Here is a 12,444-nt window from a genome sequence, read left to right on the forward strand (position 1 = left end):
AAGATTCCTGCCTTCATGACAGATTACATCCTAGAGGGGGAAAAAACAAGCAATGGGGGGAAAAAACAAGCAATGCAGCAGACAGGGAAAAATAAGTAAATGAGAGAGCATCATGGAGGGTGATAAATGTTATGAAAGAAAAGAAGGCAAAGCAGGATGAGAGAACAGGAAGTTCCAGGGAGAAAGAGGATATGGCTACACACAGGGAGGTCATCAGGATGGGGTGCACTGAGAAGGTGACATTCGAGCAATGACTTGAAGGATCTATTTCTTTTTCCAGTAGTCACATATGGATGTGAGAGCTGGACCATAAAGAAAGCTGAGCGCCAAAGAATTGATGCTTTTGAACTGTGGTGTTGGAGAAGACTCTTGAGAGTCCCTTGGACTGCAAGGAGATCCAACCAGTCCATTCTGAAGGAGATCAGTCCTGAATATTCATTGGAAAAACTGATGCTGAAGCTGAAACTCCAATACTTTGGCCACCTGATATAAAGAACTGACTCATTTGAAAAGACCCCGATGCTGAGAAAGATTGAAGGTGGGAAGGAAAGGGTACAAGAGAAGATGAGATGGTTGGATGGCATCATCGACTCAATGTACTTGAGTCTGAGTAAGCTCCAGGAGTTGGTGATGGACAGGGAAGCCTGGCGTGCTGCAGCCCATAGGGTTGCAGAGACTGGGACACAACTGAGCGACTGAACTGAAGTGATTCCTGTGAATACCTGGGAAAAGCATTCCAGGCCAAGGGAACAGAGTTAGAAGGCCACCCAGGTGCTAGCCAGGAGAAGGATAGTGGCAGCTGGAACCAGGGGGCAGCGGGGCAGGAGGAGAGAAGAGTGCTGCTCTGGTGCAGGTAGAGCTGGGACACCTGCCTGAGGGATGGGAGTGGGGTTGGAGAGAAGGATCAGACGTGGCCACCTGGAAACAAGACAAAGGACAGCCTGCACTCGGCCCAGCCGCCAGGGAAGGCTCTTCTGCTGTGCACCCGTGGATGAACGTGAGAGGGCTACAGCAGGGTCCATGGGACCCCAGGCCAGGCTCCAAGAAGTGGGGTCTACAGTAATGAGGCGCCAGACAAGACGCTTCCCCAGGGACAGGTATCCAAGGAGATGGTAGCAAAATCGCACACAGTCAGAGAGGAAATCCAGAGATGATTCGAGGTACAAACAGGAACACAGAAAATGGGGACTGGAGGCCAGGAGGGCAGCCACCGAGGACAGATTTTAAATATATGAAGTGTTTTCTCATATTCACTGAACTGCCCTTGAATCCCACCTGAGGTAGGAAAAAAGAGAACATCTTTTGTCTGGTGGGTGTGGGATGACAGACATACAGAAACATCTCATAGTGTGAGTCGTGACATCTCCCTTTTTTAGGTCAGAGGGAGGGGGACAAGTGATTGGTGTTCTGGGATCATTCAGTGTCACTGTGTGTGTGTCTCTGTCTGTCTGTCTCTCCATGAAGTGCATTTACCAAAACCAAAAAATAACCCCAATCATTCATTGAGAGAGAGAGAGAGAGAGAGAGAGAGAGAGAGAGAGAGAGAGAGGGAGGGAGGGATGGAGGGAGGGAGGGAGGGAGGGAGAGGGAGAGAGAGAGAGAGACTGTGTGTGTCCCTCCATTGAGGAGCATTTACCAAAACCAAAAAAATAACCCCAAACTGAAATGTTATAAATGACGGTACAGTGTCACCATCAGCTGAAAAGAACATAGGTGTGCTCCTGAGCTGGGTGACAAAATTTGTTTAAAAAAAAAAAAGCCTCCCCATCCACCCCTTCTAGGCAACCACACAAGAAAGAAACCAACTTTGTTCTTTATTTTAAATGAAACCCCAAATGCTTTACCCACCTACTTCTAAAATTTAAAATAGAAAACACCATCCCACAAATGTGTCTCAGGCACTCATGTTTGTGTTTTCTTGCTGGTGCCTATCCCCTGACAACCTTCTTGCTCTCAGAGTCCCCCTGAGACTCTTGTCAAAACCTACCCATGCGTGTTCCCAGCTCTCATCCCTCCAGCCTCGCTCAGGGGGAGGTGGCCCCTCGCCTCTTGGCAGAAGCCGCCGTCAGTCAGCCCTGCCTGCCCGGGGCCCTCTGAGATGGCCGTACTGGGTGGAATTCTCGTCCTTAACTTTCCCAGAGGTCCCCGTCTCATCTTAACTTCTCCATCGAACTGGGACCGGAACCTCTTCGACTGATATACATTGATTCCATACGGCCCTAGGGACTTGGAGACATCCCATTCACCTGTCAGTTTAAAGTGCTTCCCTGGTGGCTCAGACGGTAAAGAATCCACCTGCAATGCAGGAGACCTGGGTTCCATCCCTGGGTCACGAAGATCCCCTGGAGGAGACCACGGCAACCCACTCCAGTATTGCCTGGAGAATCCCCATGGACAGAGGAGCCTGGTGGGCTACAGTCCATGGGGTTGCAAAGAGTCGGACACGACTGAGTTTAAAATCCATTTAAATTTTAAACTAAGTTTAAAATCAGCTTCCTGAGAGTGTTCTCAAACTGGATTGTGAGGAAGGCTGCACCACTCTGTACATTTATGGGGGAAAAAAATCACTAAACTGTATACTTAAAATAGGTGAATTTCAGTCTTCCCTGATGGTCCAGTAACTAAGATTTCACGCTCCCAAAGCAGGGGGCACAGGTTTGATCCCCAGTGGGGGAAGATCCCACATGCTATGTGGAGTGGCCAAAAAAAAAAAGGTTAATTTCATGGTATGCAAATTATACCTTAATAAAGCGATTTAAAAATCACTGTCCACATCTTCGCAGGTGTTCACTGCCAGACCCGAGGTGGGACCTGGGTTCCCTGCATGTGGACAGTCTCTCTCCCCGTGTGGTTCAGAGAGGCTGGAACAGAGAGGTTCTGAAGGCAGGGCTGCAGCCAGGGTTCTGGTGAGCAGAGGGGCCTTCTGGAGAAGGGGACCCTCTGAGGGAAGGATTCTAGACAGCGTAGGAAGGGAGGGGCCGACGCAGGAAAGTGGCAAACCACACAGTGTGACCGGGTGTCGGGGTGACACAGTAGGGGAGCAAGACGTGCTTAGCATGAGCTGCTAAGTCGCTTCAGTCGTGTCCGACTCTGTGAGACCCCAGAGACGGCAGGCCACCAGGCTCCCCTGTCCCTGGGACTCTCCAGGCAAGAACACTGGAGTGGGTTGCCATTTCCTTCTCCAATGCATGAAAGTGAAAAGTGAAAGTGAAGTCGCTCAGTCGTGTCCGACTCCTAGTGACCCCATGGACTGTAGCCCACCAGGCTCCTCTGTCCATGCGGATTCTCCAGGCAAGATAGTGGAGGGGGTTGCCATTCCCTTCTCCAAGGCATCTTCCCGACCCAGGGATCAAACCCGGTTTACCATCTGAGCCACCAGATTAACTCATACATCACTGTCATTTTTGTAGGTCACAATGGTTAAGCACTGGCAATTGCCTGACACTTGTTCATGTGTGATATGGACCAGAGCTCAGGCCCAGGGTTCAGCTGGAACAAACTCCCACTCAAACTCCTCTCTGCTCATGGGTTAAGTGGCTGAGGGCTTGTTCCTTCGACCCTGTGACCTGCCATTCTCTCATCTATAAATTCGACAGCACGGCCATACCCCAGAAGCACGTTTTTACTTCCGCTTTTAAATACATGTCCGGTGCCCAGCACATGCTGGGTCCCGAGGGTTCAAGCAGGGAGGGTCCTTCTTTCCTGCTCCTCTGCTTTCCTCTCCTCATCTGACAACCCTGTCTCTAGAGCAGCTGGAACAGCAGAACTACGCCTGAACTACCAACCTCTCTGGGTGCTCCCTCTCTCAATACCAGTGCCCCAAATAAGTCAAGACAAACAGCACAGTTCTGCTAAGCAAAGCAGACCCTCATTTTCCTCATGCTACTGCTGAAACACGAGAGAGTCCCAGCTGTCCCCAGTGCCCGGGGCTGCATCTGGCATCCCCTACCTGGTGGTTTAATCATAAGTCATGCCTGACTCTTGCAACCCCACGGACTGTAACCTGCCAGGCTCCTCTGTGCATGGGGTTCTCCAGGCAAGAATGCTGGAGTGGACTGCCATTTCCTTCTACCTGGGGGAACCATGAAATAAAGCCAGAAAACGAACGGTCCCAGGGCAGAGCAGGGGACAGCACAAACCAAGGGCTCCCTGTTACCAACACATCAAGTAGAGAAGGGTATTACTGCCAGGGGCCGCCAGGTGGGTCTGGTGTATCCTGAAGAGCCAATGTGATGCTCACGGGCCCGTGGCACTGAAGACAAACAGGAGATCAAAGAAACCATTTCCTTGGGCTCTTGTAGAGAACTGGGGAGTGGGGGTTCAAGAAGGACCCCTCCCCACAAGCAAAGTGATTTCACGCTCAGCTTCCCTTGACCCAGCCCAGGGCCAGGGCTCCTTGATGACGAACATCCTCGGCAGGGCACCAGGTGTACCGCTCCTCTGCGCTCCAGATGACCTGAGCTCCCGTGGACAGGCTCCCGTGAGAGCAGGGTGAGGAGGTACCCGCAGAGGCAAGCTTCCGCTCCTCCCGCGAAAGCCTCTCCTGGTGGGATCCTTCCCGCATGCCCTGACCCCACACCCAGTCCAGGAGGCTCCCAAGGTCTCCACGGGAACCAGGGGAGTCCCAGCCAGCAGGCACATCTGTCCCTGGGGCCCACAAGTTTCCATCCACGGGCCACAGGTGCAGGTGAACACACAAGACCATGGAGCGGAGGAAAGGCAGCACCCCGTTCAACTCACGGTGCGTTAACCCTCAGACTGGAGCTAAGCTCTGGCTTTCTGTAAGGTGTCCGGGAGGACATTTCAGTCTTTCAAAGTCATACCAAGTGTCCAAGACCAGGACTTAGGACTTTACCCACTCGGGCCCCAGAGACCAGTGGGAGATGTGAGAGCGGACACGTGACAGGGGGTCCCAGTGAAATGTGCATGGGGCAAATTGAGCAGCACCGGATGCCAGCGGAAGGGACCTTAGTTCCCTCCAAAGATTCTCTCCCAGGCGGCTCAGAGGCTAAAGGATCTGCCTTCAAGACAGGAGACCTGGGTTCGATCCCGGGGTCGGGGATCCCCTGGAGGAGAGCATGGCAACCCACTCCAGTATTCTTGCCTGGAGAATCCCCATGGACAGAGGAGCCTGGTGGGCTACATTCCATGGGGTCGAAAAGAGTCAGACACGACTAAGCGACTAACACTTTCCCTTTCAAAGATTTTTCTTGTCAATAGGGACCACAGCCCATGATGGTACCAGGACAGACCCCTGGGTGGTGGTGGGGGGCACCATATTACTTAAGCCCCACAGACCAAGGGAGCAGTGGCTGCACCTGCCTTGGAACTCCCACCTGAGGGGTCATAAGGATATATTCTTAAGGAAGAGAAGTGCTCTTGGCGTAAAGCCTTGGGGTTATAAGCCCACCCTTTACAATCGTACCCAAATGAGCACATGTTTTCACTGTGCTGGCTCCAGGCTGGCAGCCAGAGCTCTGCCCCCAACAGCTGCCCCAGGCACAGCCCAGGCTCCACAGGGGGTGAGGGCGGCCTCCACTCACCAGACAGCGGGTCTTTGCCAATCATCAAGACATTAGGCAAATTCATGACGATCAGCTGCTGGAGAACTTCCTATGGAAACAAAGGGGAAAGGATGCCATTAAGAACAGAAAACAAAATAAAGGCTGATTAAGAAAATTACAGTGTAGCAAGCAACTGGAGGACTGTGCAGCCATTATGAAAACAGTTGCTATGAAAATACTATATTATATAATAGGAAGGAAAATGTAAGATATAAATAAATGAAAAGTCAAACCAGCTAACTGTGCTTCTGCCTCGATTATTACTAAATAAAAATTATGTCTGCATGTGTACAGAGACTTCGGGGGAAAAGAAGATATATTAGATGTTATATTAGAGGACTAGCAGAGAGTTTCTTTTAAAGGATGTCTTTATTTTTATTGTATGATTTGCTTGTGCAACTAAAAAATGCAGAATAAAGATTAAAAGCGCTTCCCTTGTGGCTCAGCTGGTAAAGAATCTGCCTGCAATGCGGGAGACCTGGGTTTGATCCCTGGGTTGGGAAGATCCCCTGGAGAAGGGAAAGGCTACCCACTCCGCAGAGTCGGACACCGCTGAGTGACTTTCACTTTCACTTTGAACCATTAAAAGAGATGTTACTGAGTCTTTACAAGCTGACAATTCAGGATGCTGGCACTCAGTAGGTCTTTGGTACGAGCTGTAAATAAAGAGGCTTCTCTTTTTTCAGCAGTGACTTCCCTTTTGCTGTTGTTCGGTCACTCAGTCGTGTCCAACTCTCTGTGACCCCATGGACTGGAGCACCCAGTCCTTCCCTGGGGGAGGGATAAGTCAGAGCTAATCTGCAGCCCCCCCACACACCCCCAGAGACGTGGCACGCAGGAGATGCCCGGCCTCCTGCCCTCACACCAAGGGCCCCTGAAGGAAGGCCCAGGCAACAGCCAGTGACATGCCCCCTGTCGTGGGGGTTTTAACAAGTTCTCCTCCGAGTGTGCTGGCCCTCCGCTCACATTTCCCAGAGTATTTCTCAGGGCAGGTTGGTCCTCCCTGCCCAGATGTGCCTTGTTTCTCACAAACCCAGAAGATAAAACATCTAATTCTACAGAAGACAAGCAAGGCAGTAGGATTCAGTAATGTTCTTGGTCTTGCAAAAGCGGTCACCATAGAAACTCTTGACCAACAAAGCTCCGCTTATGCCTTAAAAAAAAAAAATGTTTCCATTGAGAGACGACTTTTTTTCCAGCAGTCACTCTACTGCACGGCGTGAGGACTCTCTGAACTCAGGACACTGCCAACCAGCGCTGATGACTTAAAAGGGAACAGTGAACACAATTGGCTAATCCCGCAGGGCCCAGCTGATCACCTCAGAGCTCTCTGAGTCCTCAGATGGGAATGGCGGCCTTGGCAAGCTCGCCAGGAGAGGCCGACACCTTCACAGTTGTCAGCTACACACTGGCGCTTGCCATTGACCTCTACAAGGACTGAATCCCGTGCTGCTGCAGCTGCTGATTTCCAGCATGCCCTGAAAGGCGTTCGGGGTGGAGGAGAAGGGAGGCACTCTGTGCTTGGGGGAAAAACTGGTTAGGTATTTTCAGGAGCTGATTTTCTGAGTCCAATTCTTGTATCTCCCCAGGTCTAGAAAAGCACAAAAATCCTTCACGGTAACAACTGTTCCTCATGACTAACAGAAAGCTTCACCAGACTAGCAGAAGCCTTCTGGAAAAATATGTGCTTGACTGTGTGTACTCTGCCTTCAACCAAATCACACACACACTGACCTCCCCTGCAACCGCCCCGCCTCTTCGGAGCTGAGGTACTGTCTCCCGGGCTGCAGTCCTCACTCTGCCCCAAGAAAAAGTTAATTATCAGACTCAATGCGTGTTTTTAAAGTCGACAACAGAACGTGCAAAATGAACTGCTCCACCCTCACTATCTTTCCACGGCTCCCACAGCACCAGAAATTGAGGAGGTATACCCCACTCCCAACCACTCCGGGCCCCCCCGTGCTCAGTGCTGGAGGACACCTTTCTTTACTATCTGAGGTCACACGTCACTGCATCTGAGATGGCCAGTCACATGTCACTGCATCTGAGATGGCCAGTGCTTTCTCAAGCCAAGTCTCAGTGTTGGGCAGAGTCTGAGTTGTGTAACAGCCTCAGCCTTCCTCCAGGGCTTGGAAAAGTCATCGCAGTCTCTCAACTGGATGTGCTCACCAAAGGATTCTGCAGCAGCACCCTCGGGCAAAACACACACAGCCAGTAAAATCAGATAAATCCACATCCAGCAAAAGGAAGGACTCCCAGCCAAGTCAGCCGTTTGTCACGGCTTCCCTGGTGGCTCAGGCAGTAAAGAATCTGTCTGCAATGCCACAGCCCCGGTTCAACCTCTGAATCGGAAAGATCCCCTGGAGAAGGAAATGGCAACCCACTCCAGTATACAGTCCATGGGGTTGCCAAGAGTCAGACCAACTTAGGGACTAAACCACCAAGAACTTCTAAGTCACATCAAAACTAAGTCACTTTAACTTGGGGACATTCAATAAATAATAACATTGCTAGCAATGTCATGGAGACCCTATCCGGTCTCAATGCTAAACTCAAGTGTTCAGCCCAGCTTCTAGAAGATTTCCTTGTTATCACTGTCAACCAACTACATTCCCTTCTAGAGTCTTGGCTGGTTTCTGCTCTGCTGTGGTGCAACTGTCTGGAGTACCAGCTCTATTATCAGGGTGCTTGAAGAAGGTACACATGTTTATAAAGGAAATTTGTTGTTCAGTCACTCAGTCCTGTCTGACTCTTTGCGACCCCATGGACTGCAGCACCCCAGGCTTCCCTGTCCTTCACTATTTCCCAGAGTTTGCTCAAACTCAGGTCCACTGAGTTGACAGTGCCATTCAACCATCTCATTATCTGTCGGGCCCTTTTCCTGCCTTCAATCTTTCCCTGCATCAGGGTCTTTTTCAATGAGTCGGCTCTTCGTATCAAGTGGCCAAAGTATTGGAGCTTTAGCTTCAGTCCTTCCAAAGAATATTTAGGAGTGATTTCCTTTAGGATTGGCTGGTTTGATCTTCCTACTGTCCAAGGGACTCTCAAGAGTCTTCTCTAACACCACAGTTCAAAAACAACATCCATTCTTTGGCATTCAGCCTTTTTTATGGTCCAACTCTCACATCCATACTTGACTACTGAATAAACCATAGCTTTGACTGGAGAGACCTTTGTTGGCAAAATGATGTCTCTGCTTTTTAATAAGTTGTCTAGGTTGGTCATAACTTTTCTTCCAAGGAGCAAGAATCTTTTAATTTCATGGCTGCAGTCACCATCTGCAGTGATTTCGGAGCCCCCCAAATTGAAGTCTGTCACTGTTTCCCCATTTATTTGCCATGAAGTGATGGGACTGGATGCCATGATCTCAGTTTTTTGAATGCTGAGTTTTAAAGCAGCTTTTTCACTGTCCTCTTTCACCTTCATCAAGAGGCTCTTTAGTTCCCCTTCACTTTCTGCCATTAGATTGGTGTCATCTGCATATCCGAAGTTACTGATATTTCTCCTGGCAATCCTGATTCCGGCTTGAGCTTCATGCAGCCTGGCATTATGCATGTAAGTTAAATAAATAGGGTGGCAATATACAGCCTTGACATATTCCTTTTCCAATTTGGAACCAGTCTGTTGTTCCATGTTCGGTTCTAACTGTTGCTTCTTGATCTACATACAGGTTTCTCAGGAGGCAGGTCTGGTGGTCTGGTATTCCCATCTCTTTAAGAATTTTCCACAGTTTGTTATGAAGCAGATACAGAAAGTGAAATCACCTTGAGGGTCTCTGCAATAATGTAAAGCTGGATTTTTATGTTAATGATAACCTAAGCAAAAGAGTGCTGGAAACACTGCTGGAAAATACTGCTGGAAAATCCATGTATTCTCCTTCTAAAACTGGATGTTTAATTTTATCTAATCTGGGCTTTCTAATTTTCCCACAATATGTATCACTTGCACAGTTAGGAAGTAATGTTTCATGAACAATATTTTATTGACGTGTTCCTTTCAAAGCCTCATGGGTCTCCTAAGATTTAATCCTGTGGCCCAAAATACCTCTAAGATCTTAACTGTTCCCCCCAAAGGACCATTAATCGTATTCCAGCAAAAACAGCCTCGGAGGTTTGAGTACCACGGTGAGAACTGTCTAGCAGAAAGACACGAGAAACGTTCATTTCGAATGTTCTGTATACCTGAGGCTGATTCATGTTGATGTATGGCAGAGGCCAACACAATACTGTAAAGCTATTATCCCCCAATTTAAAAAAAGAAAAGTAAAAAGAAACAAGTGACAACATACAAATAATATACCTTCCTTCAACCAACATTTCCAAAATATTATTGCTTCGCCACCGAATCAACATAAAACCCTGAAAGAGATGATTTCACACTTTTTTTCACACTAAGCCTTTGAAATCCACTGTGTAGTTTACACTCACAGCACATCGGAATTTGAAAGCCAAACTGTCATTGGAAACACGATCTGAATAAGTAGATTCGCACACCCAAGTTGTTCCAAACACACTTGCAGTTCTTCCGATAACTGAATCCAGTATCGGCTTTTCAATCTAAGTAAATGAAAAATTCACTTCCTCTGTCACACACCAGCCACACGTGGCTAGTGGCCGTCATGCTCCACAACACCAGAGACAGGGGAGCTAAGCAAATGCGTCTCCTCGGGGTGGCGGGGCCTCCAGGGCAACGGGCCAGGCCCTCATCTAGTGGGGACGTGAGGAGGCTGCTGACGAATGGACCCTCCCGCCTGCTACTCAGAACAGAAGGCCACTGTGGAGGCCGCAGCTGACACTGGCCTGCTGGGCGGGCGATGGTCACCCCCCGCTGGCTGCAGGGGTGGACGCGTATGGAGAAGTGCTCTGAGCAGTCCTCAGATTTGCCAACGAGCCTTCCTGGTGCCGCGCGGGCTTCTGCGAAGGCAGAAACAAAGGCCACCGTTGCATCCTGAGGCTGCGATGAGGGGACGAGGGCACACACAAGCCTTGCGGCCTCTCATGTCACCCTGTCCTTCTTGTGGCCTGACAGCGGGAGGAAAGAGTCAGGCCTGGGGCGCCGCCATCACAGAGACCCCCTCCCTCCGCAGAGAACTGGGCTAGGGCCAGTGAAGGGGCAGGGTGCAGGGGAGGGGGATTTAAGCACCGAGATCCAGAGCGGACTCTGTACACCCCTCCCTTCTCTGCCCTGCATCTCCTTTAGATTTGGTCTGAGATGCTTGGATAAGACGTGAGGGAAACCCCAGATTTCCCTTTTCCTAAGTGAAACTGCACTAACTGCATCTTGGAAGGCCCTCGTTGCTAACCACTTTAAACAAACGAAAAGTCACAAAAGTAGGTCAGAAGAGGGCGGCAGCACTTGGATTCTTAGCAGCAAGGGGCTGGGCTAGAAAGGGCTTTGTAACGTAAAAGGGGAAAGAGCCCACTGGACCTCATCCAGGCTGCAAACCTAAAATTTAGGAGAAACTGATGGTTTTGAACAGTGGTGTTGGAGAAGATTCTTGAGAGTCCCTTGGACTGCAGGGAGATTCAACCAGTCCATCCTAAAGGAAATCAGTCCTAAATATTCATGGGAAGGACTGATGCTGAAGCTGAAACTCCAATACTTTGGCTACCTGACGCGAAGAACTGACTCACTGGAAAAGACCCTGATGGTGGAAAGATTGAAGGCAAGAGGAGAAGGGGATGCCAGAGGATGAGATGGTTGCATGGCATCACCGACTCAATGGACATGAGTTTGAGCGAGCTCCTGGAGTTGATGATGGACAGGGAAGCCTGGCATCCATGGCATCCATGCTTCAGTCCATGAGGTCGCAAAGAGTCAGACACGATTGAGCGACTGAACTGAACTGATCAACTCCGAAGCTCCTTCCAGGGCTGTGTCGACACAAACAAGGCCCGGCACCTGGGGGAAGGACCAACTGAGCAGGACTGTTTCCAGGAAGCGTCTGGCACCCCAGCTGGGGTCCCAGCGGCAGCATCTGGCTTCACACCATGTCAATAAGCTCAGAGACTCCAACTACCCTTGGACTGCCAGTTTCCTGATCAGAGACCACCTGGGGGGGATACAGGGAGTGATGAGGGGCCATCTGGAGGCCAGGGCACTGGCTCCCAAGGGTCACGGGTGAGAGAAGCTCTCAGAACAAGGAAGCCAAGGGGAAGGAAGACACTCCCTTCCTCCCAGAATCCTCTTAGGACAAGTACAGATGTACCCAGTGGGGAAAACCCGGGACAGGGGAGAGGATGCCCCGCTCCAGGCTTCACAGGTGACGGGGCTCTGCCGTGTGGCAGGAAGGACGATACAAGATGGGGACAGCAGACTCCAGAGGCACCTGGCGTGCACAGAACTCAGATGTGATCACAGCTATGCGAGTGGCCGTGGTGGCGGTGGGACCTCCTGGCGTCCCCACAGCAAATAAGACCAGCACCCGGGCTCATGGCTTCACTGAGCCCATGATGCCAAATGCTCGACCCCACGAGTGAACACTGCTCCCAACACAGGGCCCAGGCTGCCCTTCCAGGCTGGCTCCAGGGATCACCTGAGCCCTCGTCATCCCTCCTGTCACCAGCCTTCACACGGGCCAGCGCTTCAAGTTACAAACGTCCTCCTTCCCAAACTTGCTCAAACCTCACTCCTCCCAAGGGAGCTTTGCAGTTTCCTGAATGCTGCACTTTACGGATGTCGGCGGTGCTAAGTCTTAGGATAACAAGATGGGGCTCCATCATTGCCCTCTGGAGGAGGGGGGCTCTGAGAGAGGTGGGGGTGGCAGAGGCAGAGGGGTAGCACAGCAGGGGCTTGGAGGGACCCCAGGGCAGGCCTGGATGCCTCGGTCTACCAGGTCTGTCCCTCGGGCCCAAGGCGACCGGTGGCTCCCGGAGCTGGT

The 12,444-nt window shown here is 50.6% G+C and overlaps 1 protein-coding gene across 1 annotated transcript in view; it reads right to left on the reverse strand.

Moving 5' to 3' along the window:
* CCDC88C (coiled-coil domain containing 88C) overlaps positions 1-12,444 on the reverse strand; it is a 144,804-nt gene that overhangs the window by 75,300 nt on the left and 57,060 nt on the right. Inside the window, exon 4 of the mRNA XM_069559328.1 lies at positions 5,544-5,613. Coding sequence (XP_069415429.1) covers positions 5,544-5,613 — 70 coding nt within the window. The remainder of the gene's footprint in view (positions 1-5,543; positions 5,614-12,444) is intronic.

The sequence above is a fragment of the Ovis canadensis genome, chromosome 18, assembly GCF_042477335.2.
Source record: "Ovis canadensis isolate MfBH-ARS-UI-01 breed Bighorn chromosome 18, ARS-UI_OviCan_v2, whole genome shotgun sequence".
NCBI lineage: Eukaryota > Metazoa > Chordata > Mammalia > Artiodactyla > Bovidae > Ovis > Ovis canadensis.